Below are 15708 nucleotides of genomic sequence, written 5' to 3' on the forward strand. Positions count from 1 at the left end.
TACCCTGCCCCATGAGTCTGTGACTTTGGCCTCGAGTCCCCTCAGGAATTCAGGAGGATGGGACACAGCCTCGAGCCTTGAAACAGCAAGAAGATCCCTAGTTTGCTTCCCTTCTGACCCCTCAGAGGTTCTGCATCTCTATCCCGAGCTCAACACCTGACAAAGCGGCAGGCAAGACAGATCTCCCCATTAGCACTCAGCAACAAGGAAACACACGCCCAGGGTCCCCGAGCTGGGTAGGGGTGGGGGCAGCTGTCCCCTCCTACTTCAGTGATGGGCATCACATCCACACCCTAGGAAGAGGTCAGGGGTCTTAGTGCGGGCTGGGGCTGAGGAAGATCAAGTGTCCTTCCTCCTGGCCTTGGCACCTCCTCTCTCCGCAAGCACTCAGTGGGTGTCCAGGCAGGGGCTGACCTTTCAGTTGAGGACAAGGCTGCACGCCAGCCCTGAGAAGCCCACTGTGCAGGTGAACAGGACGACAGAAGTAAGGAGGCTGCTTAGTAACCCAGCTCCAGAGTCCCACAGAATTGGCCCTGACTTCAGAAGCTGTTTGCCTGTGGGACTCTGCCAGCAAAGTAAATAGTGTTGACCCCTCCTGGCCACTCTCACAGCTATGACAACAGTATACCTCCAGCAGTAGAGACTAGATATGCAAGAGAACTCTCATCCATACGTAAATGATGTGAGTAAGGTCAATAGTGTCTATTTGCTGAACTTGTAATCCAAGATGGTGCAACTGATAGTTCACTGCCTGGGTGTTGGGGTTAGTGTTTACGCTGAGCCTAAACATTTGAATAATGGCATGGTGTCATCCTCAGCAGTGACATGTCTGATCGGTTATCATGAGCATGAATTATTGATTAGTACTAATGAATAGTAAGAGCTCAGCCCCGGGGGTTAGGTGGTTCTAGGTTATAATTCTTAACTCTGTTACTGTATTAGTCAGGGTTCTCTAGAGAAACCGAATCCATAGGATGTGTGCATACATAGAGTGTGTGTGTGTGCGCGTGCGTGCGTGCGCACAGGTAAGGAATTGGCTCACACAACTGTGAGGGCTAGCAAGTTGGATTCTGCAGGACAGGCTAGCAGACCGGAGACCCAGGGTGCTTGATGCTGTATCTTAAGTTTGAAGGCGGTCCAGAGACAGAATTCCTTCTTCCTTAGGGAGGCCTCGGTCTTTTTCCAGAAGGCCTTCAACTGACTGGCTGAGGCCTGCTCACATTATGGAGAGCAATGATTTCAGTGTTAATCCCATCTAAAAAATATCTTCACAGCAACATCTAGACTGGTGTTTGACCAAAAACTGGTCACCATGAGTACCATGGCCTGGCCAAGGTGACACATAAAATTAATGATCTGGTTAATGCCACTGTCAGCATGTTACTTAACCTCACCTATAAAAGGGTCAGAAGACCTGTTTGAAGGGTTATTTTAAGGTTCCCATGGGATTAATGGTATAAAGGGTCCAGCAGAGCGCCTGGTACATGGGAGGCGTGCACAAAAAAGAGATTATTAGTATCGACACGCACTCTTCACAGGGAAGTCAGGTTTAGGTTCAAGGCCCAGCCCCACCAGGTATTAGACAGGTGACCTTGAGCAGGTCCCTTAACCTCACCAAGTTTCAGTTTCCTCAACTTTAAATGGTGTCTGTTACTATCTTCCAAGGTGATATTGAATGATACTAACAAGCTTTTGGGGGGTGGGCGATAAATGCTGGTTCTTTCCCCCTCCCTTCCTGGGGTAGAAGGAGAGGTGGGCCTTCATGAGATGCTTGGGGGGTCAGACAGGGTGTGTCTGGAGTGGAAGTTCAGAGGCAGGGCAGAGCCCGGATGATGGCCATTGGGTGAGCAAGTATATTTCCTGAGAGCTCAGGAGGAGCCAGGGGAGGACGATGCTGGGCTGGCTGGGGAGAGCCGCTGGGCTGGCTGGGGAGAGCCGCTGTGCAGGCAGACGGCCCTCAGACTGGCGTGGCCCATGTCCCCACCCAGCATACCTGAGGGGCAGGGACTCCTGGTAAGGGGGACAGCCTCTCAGAATCCCAGTCTCCCACCGGGAGGTCATGGGCAAGGCAGTGGGACCTTCAGAACCTGGTCCCTAGAATGGGGAGCATTCTGCCATCATTACTTTTGGGTAAAATTCAAAGATAAAACCCTAAGCCAGGTGATCAGCCAGGAAGAAACAGAACTTTTATCTTTAGAAAACCCACTCCCAGGGCACGTGGGTGGCTCAGTCAGTTAAGCATCTGCCTTCGGCTCAGCTCATGATGCCAGGGTCCTGGGATCGAGTCCCGTGTCGGGCTCCCTGCTCAGTGGGAAGCCTGCTTCTCCTCCTGCCTCTGCTGCACATGTGCTCTCTCTCTCTCTGTCAAATAGGTGAAATCTTAAAAAAAAATTTTTTTAAAGGAAAGCAAACCCACTCCCAAGCCCCCACCACTTCAGTATCCCCACTGCACATGCACTCTGGCACAAAACCTACCCCTGGAGGATGCATACACTTCTGCCCATCCTAGCGCCTCATCTCCCCTGCCTCTCTCCGCCTGGCAGTTATTTTTGTTCTTTTATTCCAAACGGGCAGGGGGTGCCCTTGTTCCATTAGCCAGCCACCACCAAGCATTGCCAACTGCTTTCAGGTTCTGCAGCCTGTGTCTGCTCACGACCCAGGGGCGGGACTGCCATGGCCCAGCGCCCTGATAGTGCCCTGGGCCTGTTTCTCCACAGTCTCGTTTGCAGCACTAACCTCTGAGACACTCGCCCGGGGTGTCTCCTCAGGATCCGGAGCTCAGGCTGCCTCAGGGGCTGGTGGGGCCGGAGCATCTTGGCTTCTCCCAGGGTTCCCAGTGGTCCTAATGCTCCTGAGCCACGGGCCAGTGGCAGGCCAGGGGAAGTGAAAGGAGGCTTGGTCTGGTCCTGGGGGCTCTCCGGGCCTCAATAAGCAGAGACACCCCCACCTTGGATTTCCGTGAAGCTGCGGGGGAAGAGGTACAGCCAGCCAGAAGGAGGACAGGTCACGGTCCCTGCCTGTGTAGGGTACAGAGCTTGGGGAGTGCAGAATTGCAGCTTTCTGATAAGCACCATCCTAACTCACACTGATGTTGATGTGAACTTCCAGGTCCGAGGGCTCTTCTCTGTAGTAACTCTTACTTTTCACCATGACTCAGATAGATACTCCTGTCCTCTCCATCTTACAGAGGAGGAAACTGAAGCCCAGAGGGCAGAGCTGGGTGTTGAGCCTAAGACACCAATTTGAACTCAGTCACATTCTTCACCCTCATGCCTGCTCTTCCCAAGCATCTGGAAGCTGACTTGGAGTCTCCCAAAGATCTCATCTTTGAGCCCCAAGAGGGGAGCAGTCACCTTCCCCGAGAGCCTCAGGCTTGGTGGTGGCGCCTTCCAAGTCCTGCACCCTCTGCCCGCCCCTCAGCCAGTGTTGCCACTCGCCGTGTCGTATTCCAGCTTTTTTTTTTTTTTAAAGATTTTATTTATTTATTTGACAGAGACACAGCGAGAGAGGGAACACAAGCAGGGGGAGCGGGAGAGGGAGAAGCAGGCTTCCCGCCGAGCAGGGAGCCCGATGTGGGGCTCGATCCCAGGACCCTGAGATCATGACCTGAGCCAAAGGCAGACACTTAACGACTGAGCCACCCAGGCGCCCCTCGTATTCCAGCTTTCTTACCTCATTCTCACCTCAGCTAGTCGAGGGCAGGGTGTGGATCCTGCTGTGCACACAGCAGGTGCTCACCAAATGTCCGCTGAATGAAAAGAGAGGGTGGCATTGCCACGTGCAGGGCAAGTGCCCAGACCCCTGCCCGGCCTCCGAGGCCAGGAGGGAGAACACAGAGGGCACCACCAAAAGGTTGGTGGCTGCGGACAAGACTCGGTGGTGGAGGTGAGCTTAGAGATCCAAAGGCGGTGTGATTAGAGATGTCCCACGTCTAGCAGAGGAGGCAGATGTGTAAGCCACACAACACAGCTGCTTACACGAAGTGACACAGCGAACATGCACACAGACCACACAGATCAGAGGGGGGAGGGCCAGAAACCCTCCTGCTCAGCCGCCACACAGGTCTCTACAAAGGGTTTTCACACGTGATCTCATTTTCTCCGGACAGCTCATAACATGAGTTCTCTTGCCCCTATTCGGAGACCTCCAGGCGAGGCGGAGACTGCCCAGCCCCTGCAGCCCGTTGGCGCCGAGTGCAGGACCAACCCAGGGAGCTTGAGGTCCACTTACTTGCTCCATAGTCACTGTCCCGTGCTTGCTCCCCATCCCATAGCAGCACCCTGGGGGCAGAGTTCCTGCCCTGTGGCCCTTACTTTCTGGTAGAGGGCACCCAACACTGAGTGAACACACACGGACTGTCAATGTGGTGGCAAAGGCTATGGAGAAAACCAGAGTGGCTCTGCCCTCCCAAACTACAGGCCCCCCTGCAGCACTGTGCCCAGGAGACGGAGGGAGCCCACTCTCCCCCATCTGTGGGCTGAGGCGGGTCGTTACACCCCCTGGAATGACCGATGGTCAGGAGCGAAGGCCCTGGGACGGGACAGGCTATTTTACCTCACACCCCTGCCCTTACCAGCCCAGGAGGGCAGCGGGCTGTCTGGTCCTCTATTCTGTGGTCTGGTGCTCATGCTCCCCTCCCTGTGGCCCAGGTAGGGTCTGGCTGAAGGCTTTCCTGCTGTCACTCCTAGGGCCCAAAGGGGAGCTGAGGAAGGTGTGAGAAGAGTGGAGTACACTTTGGTCTAGGGAGGGTGGGTTACTCCGTGGGAGGGAAATCAAGATATTTTGTGGAGTGACCTATATTTGGGTGACAGACCAGGAGCAACACCAGCCTGGGAAATGTTAAGTCTGGGCTCAGCTTCATGGCTTGGGTCTCTCTAAGGTGCCATCCTGCTCTGAGCCACTGACTCTCTGGTCTGGGGATTTGGCCCCTGCCCCTGAGGAGGTTGCTCAGTCATCAGGAAAGAGAGCAGAGAACAGCAGATTGGCAGGACAGGCGGCATGTGGGGTCATGCAGCTGGCCCTGGGCCGGGACACTGGGGCTCAGGGCCGGGCTCATGGCTGAGTGTCCAGGGGAGAGATTCCAAAGAGACCCCAGAAATTCTTACCGAGTCAGCTGACAGCACATACACCCTGAAGTCATTGCCTTAGTCTAGTGCTTTCCTTGCTTATACTTACAACACCTGGTTCAAACATCTTGTACACTTAATAGAAAAAAACCTGGGGAAATTCAGTATGTTGCCCAGTCAGCATGAATGGTACCTGCCTTCTTTCTACTTGAGCAAGAAGTTTTGTAAGAATGGGTTTGAGCTTCTTGAGATACCCTTTACAGCATCTCTGTGGAGTCCACACAAGAATCGAATTTCCCAGGTGAGGTGGGTGGAGGGCTGCAGTCTCCCTAACACTCATTTCATACAACCCTACATGGGCCCACACAGTGGAGCCTCTTAAGCTAGGAGGGCTACTTCCCAAGTTCAGTCTGAAGAGATTCTGTCTTCCTCCTCTTGCTCCCTTCCCCCCAAAACACAATCATCCCCCCCAAAACACACACACACACACCCCTTCCTCCTCGGTGAGTACAGCCCAGGAAGGCTCTGACTTCCCCCCAATAGTGATAGCTGCCATTCCCCAAACACCTGCTGTATGTCAGGTCTGAGGAAAAGCCCCATGGTCTAGATGAAGAAACCGATCCTCAGAAAGGTTGACTCCTTGAGGCACATAGCTCTTAAGTGTCTGAGCTGAGTGAGGGCTGCTTAAGAAACATGGGCTCTTCCCATCACCTGCTCTGCCCCATGGGCTCTGGTCACCTCCCCTACCCCCGTCCCGGCTGAATATGAAGGCACCCCTGTGTCGTGTGTCTGCAGACCTCTCCCGGAGCTCCTCGCCACCCTCACTGCTGGACCAGTTGCAGATGGGCTGTGACGGGGCCTCGTGTGGCAGCCTCAACATGGAGTGCCGTGTGTGCGGGGACAAGGCATCGGGCTTCCACTATGGCGTTCACGCGTGTGAGGGGTGCAAGGTAGGGCCCGCGGCGAGTGGTGGCTGGCGGCTGGGGCTGTGTTTACACGGAGAGCTGACCTGCCAGAGAGGCCGGGCCCTCACAGCCCCACTGCGGAATTGTCAGTTGGGCGGCCGCCAGGCCCTTGGGCCCATTCCAGGCCACCGCCCTGGGTCCTGCTGGTCCCTGGTGAGGCCTGCCCTGTTCCGCACTGCCCCAGCCTCTCATGTGGGCTGGCTGGCTGCTGGCGCCCCCTGGGGACGTAGCTCTAGAACACCGGCTGGGCAGAATGAGGGTCTTGGGCTCAACCATCACCCTGACGGCAGTGTTTCCTGCACCTCAAGGCCCGGAAGGGCCTCTTTGAGGGAAAAAAGGAAACTTTACATTTCTTTCTCCAGGGGTGCTTTCGGGTTCATCCTCCTACCTGCACGCCCATCAAAATTGTACATACTATTTTGCCACACCGCCGCCTAGAAAATGCCCAGAACCAGATACTTTTATGAATAAACCAGATTACCCACAATACAGTTTTAGGTTACCAAACTCACAAGGAAGCATCTAAAATAAAGAATTAAATATAGATAGATCTCAAAGGCTTTAGAGTTGTTTACTCTCCTCCTCCCTCCCCTCCAAAAGAAATTTCTCCCAATTACTTCCAGATTTCAGGAAGGTTGACATTTACACCCAGAACTGGGGCCCCTGACGTCACAGAACCCACGGGGCAGAGCAGGACCCTGAGCTTCCTGTGGCTCTGCCTCACCTCTCGCCCGCCCCTCAGGGCTTCTTCCGCCGGACGATCCGCATGAAGCTGGAGTACGAGAAGTGCGAGCGCATCTGCAAGATCCAGAAGAAGAACCGCAACAAGTGCCAGTACTGCCGCTTCCAGAAATGCGTGGCGCTCGGCATGTCGCACAACGGTGAGAGCCGCCCGGGCCTGGCGCGGCCTGGTGGGGGGGCCCTTGGAGCGGTGCCCGGCGCGCAGCAGGTGCGGCTTGACGCGGCAGCTGGCGAAGACCGGCCTTCCCCAGACGGCTCCGGCTCCACGTCCGCTGTGGGGCCCCGGCCTGGGGCGCTCACCCTCGCTGGCCCAGAGGGGGGCTGGGAATTGACCCAGCACCTCAGCCTGGCTCAGGTGACCCGAGACAGCGTAAAAAGCCACTGGCCAAGCCGGGGATCGCCTCAGCTCTCCTTGGTTAGTGAAGGCAGGCAGGAGCCAGTGAGGGACCACACGGGTCCGCTGCCAGGAGCCAGGCAGGAGCTTCCTGGAGGCTGGCCTCTCCCGGGAGACAGATCCCGCTCTGCACTTGGGCCTCCTACAGAGTCTTGTCTTCAGATCCCATACAGTAGGATTTTGCAGAGCCCACCTGCCCCTTTTGCCTGTCTGGGTCAGACCCTGCCCTGCCCTCCCGGAGGACTGGGGAGAGCCTCTTGTTTAAATGTCTCCACTCACAGCTACCCTGTCTTGCCTTTTAGATGGTAGCGGGACCGAGCCCTCCACCTGAAGCTTTTCCTAGATGGTGGGGCCTGGCAGATCTGGGGTTTGGTCCCACCCTTCAGTCTGTATCCGCCCGGGCTCTGTTCCTTGGGTGGGCTGAGCGGATTTCCTAGGAGATCTCAGGGCCAACGCAGTTCTTCTCACTTTTTCTCTTAGAGAAGCCAGATTTCTATCCTGTTCCATTACTAATGACTAACTTTTTAGTGCTTACTGTGTGAATAGTCTTATTTTTTGACAGTCCAGTGAGATTTCAGTATTAGCCCATTTTTCTTATGAATAAAGGTGAAATAGCCTGCCTATTTCTGCCAAGCTGGAACTCAGGCACAGGCCTTTGACACCAGAAACTGTCTTCCTACGCATCACAGTGCACTGCCTTCCAGGCACAGTGGCTCAGTTGACTCCCCGAGGAGTTAGGGCCTTTGTGTACGTGCCAGGCACTGTGAACAAGACAGAATCCCTGTCCCCCAGCGCTTGCATTCTGGAGGGGTCCCCCAACATTCCAGTGTGCTGGCCATAGAGCTTCTGAGGGTCCTGGGCTCAAAAAACGTGTCTCCATTTTTGGCTCACGTACCTGTTGTGAGACAAGGAGGTTAGAGGTGCTAGCTCCTGCCTGGGCTCCTCGATGACCCCCCCTCCCCCCCACCCCCCAATACAGCCATCCGCTTTGGCCGGATGCCAGAGGCCGAGAAGAGGAAGCTGGTGGCAGGGCTGACGGCAAGCGAGGGGAATCCGCACAACCCACAGGTGGCAGACCTGAAGGCCTTCGCCAAGCACATCTACAACGCCTACCTGAAAAACTTCAACATGACCAAAAAGAAGGCCCGCGGCATCCTCACTGGCAAGGCCAGCCACACGGCGGTGAGTGTCACTGCTTGGCCTGGCAGCCCCGGGCTCTGGGCCCTGCCGCCACCTGCCTGACTGCTGGGAGAACCGGGCCTCCTCCCTCCCCTCACTTCGTGGTACAGGCTGGGGGCATGGGGAGCACATGGGCGGGGGTCCCCCCGAGGCCTGGCCTCTCACGGGGCCTGGTTTTCAGCCCTTTGTGATCCATGACATCGAGACACTGTGGCAAGCAGAGAAGGGCCTGGTGTGGAAGCAGCTGGTGACCGGCCTGCCCCCCTACAAGGAGATCAGCGTGCACGTCTTCTACCGCTGCCAGTGCACCACGGTCGAGACCGTGCGGGAGCTCACCGAGTTCGCCAAGAGCATCCCCAGCTTCAGCAGCCTCTTCCTGAACGACCAGGTGACCCTCCTCAAGTACGGTGTGCACGAGGCCATCTTCGCTATGCTGGCCTCCATCGTCAACAAGGACGGCTTACTGGTGGCCAACGGCACCGGGTTCGTCACCCGGGAGTTCCTGCGGAGCCTCCGGAAGCCTTTCAGTGACATCATCGAGCCCAAGTTTGAGTTTGCGGTCAAGTTCAATGCCCTGGAACTTGATGACAGTGACTTGGCTCTCTTCATCGCGGCCATCATTCTCTGTGGAGGTAAGTGAGGGTGGGGCCACCCTGCTGGGGCTCGGGCCCCACCGCGGGGCGCCAGGCCCGAGCGCGCATAGCGTGGGGAGGTGCCCTGTGATGACAGCCGTGCGACACGTGACGCCCCGACTGCGTGGAGGACCGGCTCCCTCTTCTCGATGGAGAGGAGACAGAAAAAAGACTGCAAAGAAATAATGCCAATATGTTAACGGGGATGATTTCTGACGGTGGAGAAATTCTCCATATTTTGCCTGCATTTTTCAGATTCCGCTGCAATAACTAGAATAATCATCCTGCTCACAGTGCCATAGAGCTTACTTCGTGCCAGGCACTGTTCTGGTTCCTTTTCCCAAATTATAACTCACTTGATCCTCGCAGCAGCCTGTGTAGAAGGTACTTCTGTCACCCCGTTTTACAGATGACAAAACGGAAGTCAGAGAGGCTGCCGAGTGGCCCGCCCACAGCCTCCTCGCTAGCCTGTGGTAGGGACGGGAGTTGAATCCAGACAGTGAGTCTCTTAACCATGAGGTCATACTGCGTTTTTCAGAAGAAAAAACAAAAAAGTGAAGGAGATGGGCCAGGACCTGGGGTGGAGGGGCTAGAATACTCAGTAGAACAGTCACTGACAGAACAGGGCTTGGGTCTGTCACAGCAGTAGGTCTGCTGTCCCCTGGGCCAAGTCACCCACCCGGGTAGAGGTAGGGGAGCTCCTCTGCCGCCCCTGGAGACTTCCATGCATGCCTGCTCCCTCCCACACCTCTGCCCTGTGTCCCCACAGACCGGCCAGGCCTCATAAACGTGCCCCAGGTGGAGGCCATCCAGGACACCATCCTGCGTGCCCTCGAGTTCCACCTGCAGGCCAACCATCCGTACGCCCAGTACCTCTTCCCCAAGCTGCTGCAGAAAATGGCTGACCTGCGGCAGCTGGTCACCGAGCACGCGCAGATGATGCAGCGCATCAAGAAGACCGAGACGGAGACCTCGCTGCACCCCCTGCTCCAGGAGATCTACAAGGACATGTACTGAGGGCGTGCGCCCGGGGCCTCTGGGGGCAGGCGGACAGAGCTGGGACAGACGCCACTCACAGGACTTTTCCGGAGAGCAGGCCCTGAGCCCTGGGTGCACATGGGCCCGGAGCAGTGGAATCACACTCCTGCGCTCAGACACACAGCCTCTTGCTCCCTGCGTTCCCTCCCTCCCCTTCTTCATGTGCCTCTTTCTCAGATCCTCTTCTCTAATCTCTTTGCTCGCTCTCTCTCTCTTCCTCTCTGTAGGTTTCCCCTCTTCCTTCCTCCCTGGCCTTCCCTTTTTCTCTCTCCCCATCCCTATGTCTGTCCCCCTTTCTCTTTCTGTGAGACAGTTTGTGTTACTTCACCAGCAGCATGGAACAGGTCCTCTGCTTTTGTCCGCCCCGTCCCCTATCCCCCAGGAGCAGGGAGGAATGGGCCTGCCCTCCGCACCAACAGTCACCTGTAAGGGTAGGCGCCTCACTTCTCCTGTCTTCACAGCAAAGGACATGGGCCAGCCAAAGAAACACTAAGCTCTCTGGGCCTGGCTTCCTGGGGAAGCCACGCAGGGCCCGGGCTGACTGCAGCAATGGCCCCCAGTCACGGGGGCCCTGCCCTGAGGGCCAGGACGCCTCCCCCAGACTGTCACCACCCTTCCCTACCCACCCAACCCCTCTCTAGCAGCACACCCCAGCCCCCCTATTACTAACGCCCTCTCTGTTCTTTTCACCAGTCTTCCAGGCCAGTGTCACTGATGGTCCCCTGCGCTGGCCGCCAGGGGACACCCCTAGCCTGGAAGGAGATGGGCTTCCCTTCAGGTGGGGGCCCCCACTGAAGAGGAGCAAGCCTCGAGGGAGGCGGAGGTTGGCAGAAAAGGCAGCAAGTGGTGTACTTAATTCTGAGCCCAGGCCTTGGGGTCATCGTCAGCTCCTCTCCCACCACTCTGTAGCAGCCACCACCCACGACTCCTGTTTCTCAGGAGTTCCTGGCCTCAGCCTCAACCAGGAGCCCAGAGGAAGCTCACGCACGCCCCCACCCCCCAACACTCCAGCACACACAAGCACTGAATCACTTTACCTGGTTCCACACCCCTCACCCTCCCTTCCCCAAGGCAGATGGGTCAGAGGGGCCTCCAGGTGAGTGGGCAGAGCTGCGCCCTCATTCCCAGATCCCTTGGTGGGCAGGGGTGCCCTGCTGAACCAGCCCAGCACCTGCTTATGGGGGAGGTGCCAGGGATAAACTGATCCCGCTCAGTGTGACATCCATTTGTCCCAACAGTTCTGCTGCTCTCCCTTTCCCCTGTATTCAGCCCAGCCGGTCACTGGGAACTCCCCCTACACAGCTTCTGGTGACCAAGGACCTTGCCAGGCCCAGTCCCCCTCCTCTGGCCCTTGCATCTACCCTTCCCCTCCTCCCAGGTGAAGTATTCGGCCTCAGAGGAGGGACTGAAGCCCAGCTTGGATGCTGTGTCTGAGCAGGAAGTCAGCCCACCCAGCCTGCTTCACCAGGAAGGAAACTGGCCTGGAAGGGTGAGGGACTGGTGAGGGTCTCTGAGAAAGGTTGGGGAAGACCTGAGGTTAGAGTCCCGTCCATCTGCCCCTGCCTTCCATGCCCTAGGATCAGTCTCTACTGACAACTCCCACCGCCACCCCCAGCTGACCAAGGATTGGGGTTAGGGTGCTCCCTTTGAGCCAGCACTGTGAAGGGAGAGATGCTGTGCCTGACCCCCACGCCCCCTCCGCCACCACGCACCCCCCGCCCCCACCCAGGCCTGGTGCTGAGGATATAGCTCTTCTCAGTGTCTGAACACAATCTCCAAAATCGAAATGTATATTTTTGCTAGGATCCCCAGCTTCCTGTGTTTTTAATATAAATAGTGTACACAGACTGACAGAACTTTAAATAAATGGGAATTAAATATTTAAGAATTGATGTAGGCTGACTCCGTTTTTTACAGGTTTTTCCTGGGGGCTGATCGGACTCCTCCCCCTCCTCCCTATCCAGTGTGCAAAGGGGGAAACCGGGCTGGGCAAATGAGACTTTGGGGTGCAGGCCAGGAGAGCTGATTCACCTTTCCCCATCACCTGCTTTGCTCCCCCACTCATCGGTCAGCAAAGGTGGAGGACTGAGGTTCCTGCCCTGCACGGGGCATTTGGGGGACGAGTGGGAGAACGGGTACACACACCTTTGGTGCCGTGGTAGCAACTCCGTTGGCGTGAGGAGGGCCTGGGAAGGGCTCCGAAGGGCCCTGGAGGAGGCATCACCCGCACAAGAGACCAGGGCTTTCCTCAGCCAGCACCCTAGTTTTCTCCTTTACTTCCCGGGGTGCCACCTTCACAGAGAGCCGGGCCCTCTGCAGCCCGTGGGCTCGACTGCAGTGAGGCAAGTTCAGGGCAGACTTCAGTACTTGTCTAGCCAGGAAAACAGACACCCCGAAACATTCCAGAGTGGGGAATGTACTCTAGGAAATTGTGACCAAACTATCAAAAGGAGTGAAAGATCAAAAGGGGGGAAATTGAGGCCATCCGTTAGTAACTGGGCAGACACCGTCAGCCCCAGGGCTGTGTGGGAAATGGGATCATCTAGTGGCCAGCATCACCAGAATCCCCACGGACACTGCAGAAACTAGTGCTCTCTCCCTGTCAAAGCCTGGAGCCGCCCACCAAGGTGACTGCAGGACCAGAGTCCACACTCACGACACCAAGGGCTGCCAGGGTGCCGGCCGTCACGGCCGCTGCTCTGCCCCCGGGACCTCATGCCCTGAGCAGGAAGCCTGGAGCTCCATGCAACTCAGCCACTCCCGCCAGAAGCGCCATGAGTCCCTTTCAAGTCTGACACTTGCCTCCCTGTTTTCTCTGTTGCTGGCTGGAGCGATCTGACCTCTGTCAAGTCCCATAGGGTTCATCTCAGCCAGGAGAGGGACAGTCCCAGGGGAACAGGAGGACCTGAGGAGGAGGAAGAGGAATGCTTGGAACAGGGGCGTCTCTGAAATTGATAGCCTCGCTTACGATGGAATCTTCTGGTTTGCTTGATTGATTTTGCTCACGTCAAGTTGAAGACTGGCTCAGTTGTTAACGGCCAGTCCTCTTCCCAGCACTAAAGAGGTAAGAGTAAAGGATACCAAAGAACTAGATAGGACTCAGTTGAGGGAGAAGGTATGTCTCGGTACGAGTTTTCTGTTGTTACCTGGCTGCAAAGAGACAGCATCCACTTCATTCTGGCAACTTGTTAGTATCACTAAGTGATACTCTTTATTAAGCTCCTAGTTCGTGTCAGGCATTCTACATACGTCACCTCTTAATTCTCACCATTACCTTTACAGGTAGTAAGAATTCTCATTCTTACCTTTACAGGTGAGGACGCACAATGAGAGAGATTAGCAAGTGTGCCTGGGGCCACTCAGCTGGGAAGAGGCATATTGATCCAGGGCCTTAGGACCTCTGCTTTTTACCCATGAGCAAAACTTGGGGAGCAAGTAGATCTCTTTCTAATGATACTCAGGACAAATGAATCAGACTAAAAGAGAAGAAAGCAACCTTAAGAGAATTAGAAGCTACTATCTTTGTAATAGTTCTTTAAAACTTCAGCAATAAGGGGCGTGTGGGTGGCTCAGTTGGTTAAGTGTCTGACTTCGGCTCAGTTCGTGATCCCAGCGTCCTGGGATCGAGCCCCGCGTTAGGCTCCCTGCTCAGCGGGGAGTCTGCTTCTCCCTCTCCCTCTGCCTGCCGTTCCCCCGGCTTGTGCTCTCTTGCTCTCTCCCTGTCAAATAAATAAAATCCTTAAAAAAAAAAAAAAACTAATGCAATACGTTTATTTCAATAAGAAAGAAAGATGGGGCGTGCCTGGCTGACTCAATGGGTGGAGCATGCGACTCTTGATTTCAGGGTTGTGAGTTCAAACTCCACATTGAGAGTGGAGCTTACTTTAAAAAAGAAAGAAAGAAAGAAACAGGGTCTCAGGCTGGTAATATCCCTGGGGAGCCTGGAAGAAGCAGATGCAAAACCTCTCTGGATGACATGTACAGGCAGGAAGTACAGAATTCCCACAAAATTAAAAAAAAAATGAAGAAAATCCTGCATGAAAACAAATAGCCATAACAACCAGTGAAATTAGAGCCCCTGGGGACATCCAAAAATATAACTTGAATATATTATAAGAAATAAATATGGGCTCCTGGCTGGCTCAGTCCATAGAACATGTGACTCTTGATCTCTGGGTCATGAGTTCGAGCCCTACACTGGGGGTAGAGATTACCTTAAAAATTTTTTTTAAATCTTAAAAAAAAAAGAAATAACGTTTATATTATTAAAAAATACAAAGAAAAAAATCAAAACCATAAGGAGAAATTTGTTTTTTAAGGGAAAAAAATTTTTAAAAGAAATACCTGGAACTTCCAGGGGCACCTGGGTGGCTCAGTTGGTTAAGTGTCTGCCTTCAGCTCAGGTCATGATCTCAGGGTCCTGGGATTGAGCCCCAGGCTGAGCAGGGAGCCTGCTTCTCCCTCTCCCTCCGCTCCTCCCCACCGCTCATTCTCTCTCAAATAAATAAAATCTTAAAAAAATAATACCTAGAACTTCCAGAAAAAAGAAAAAAACCCAACGATCTAAAAAGCAGGTTAGAGGGGCTCCTGGGTGGCTCAGTCGTTAAGCATCTGCCTTCGGCTCAGGTCATGGTCCCGGGGTCCTGGGATCGAGCCGGCATTGAGCTCCCTGCTCCCTGCTCGGCGGGAAGCCTGCTTCTCCCTCTCCCACTCCCCCTGCTTGTGTTCTCTCATGCTTCCTCCTCTCTCTCTCTCAAATAAATAAAATCTTAAAAAAGAAGAAGCAGGTTAGATACCACCAAAGAGGTCATTTTTGCAGCTCAAGAAAGACCTATTGAAATTATCCAGAAAATAGTACAAGCAAATGAAAATGGAAGATGTCGACAGGAAGAACAGCAGTACAAATTCTTACACACTGAGAAGCGAGTAGAAGTTGGTATAATCCACTTGAAAAACAGCTTAGCAAAACCTAGTAAAGCTTAAATGTGCCTGTGGGCTGTGGGGGTGTCAGGGAGGTTCCACCCCCTGGGAACGTAGCCCTTAGTTTCCATGGCTGCAGGGTGCCCAGCGGACTTCCTCTCCGGAAAGTGCTCTTGCTGAAGGCAGCTGCCTTGCCCAGGATAAGCTCACCTCCCAGGGGCAGCCTATAGCCCACACTGGGGTATGAGGCCAAGCCACCCTGCCTGTTTGGGACAGCTTGAAGGATCACCCCAGCTCCAGAGTCAAGGCTTCTGCTGCAACTACATTGTAATTTAGCTTCTCTCTCTATGCCATCCCGCCTCCTTCCAATTCCCTACAGCTGTTGTTCCAAAGAGCACTCCCCACAGAGTGTCCTGCAAGTAACCCTCCAAATGTATTTCCTGGAGAAACCAACCTGACACCATACCCTGGTGTGAAACCCACAAAACTACATAAAGACTCCTATAGGTTTTCACTGCAGCAATAACAAAAACTTGGAAACAAAATAGCATTCATCAACAGGAAAATGGATACACTTGATATATTTACAGTGTAAAAAAACTAGAAGAAACCCATGGGAAAAGATTTTTATATAATCTTTTAAAGATTTTTTATTTATTTATTTGACAGAGAGAGACAGGGAGAGAGGGAACACAGCAGGGGGAGTGGGAGAGGGAGAAGCAGGCTTCCCGCTGAGCAGGGAGCCCGATGCGGGGCTCCATTCCAGGACCCCG

At 54.6% G+C, this 15708-nt stretch overlaps 1 protein-coding gene across 5 annotated transcripts in view; it reads left to right on the top strand.

Moving 5' to 3' along the window:
- PPARD (peroxisome proliferator activated receptor delta) overlaps window positions 1–11905 on the top strand; it is a 79811-nt gene extending 67906 nt beyond the window's left edge. For 4 of the 5 annotated variants that reach the window (XM_034991752.1, XM_034991751.1, XM_034991753.1 and 1 more), the window contains 5 exons: window positions 5862–6016; window positions 6774–6912; window positions 8146–8348; window positions 8527–8977; window positions 9747–11905. In XM_034991752.1, the coding sequence (XP_034847643.1) occupies window positions 5862–6016; window positions 6774–6912; window positions 8146–8348; window positions 8527–8977; window positions 9747–9994 (1196 nt within the window). In that variant the 3' untranslated portion in view covers window positions 9995–11905. Of the gene's footprint in view, window positions 1–5861; window positions 6017–6773; window positions 6913–8145; window positions 8349–8526; window positions 8986–9746 lie in introns of those variants that run through there. The other variant, XM_034991755.1, reaches the window with a different exon arrangement.
- The last annotated feature ends 3803 nt before the right edge of the window (window positions 11906–15708 follow it).

This window comes from Mirounga leonina, unplaced genomic scaffold, assembly GCF_011800145.1.
Source record: "Mirounga leonina isolate KUSES-001 unplaced genomic scaffold, KU_Mleo_1.0 Mir_53, whole genome shotgun sequence".
NCBI classification, from domain to species: domain Eukaryota; kingdom Metazoa; phylum Chordata; class Mammalia; order Carnivora; family Phocidae; genus Mirounga; species Mirounga leonina.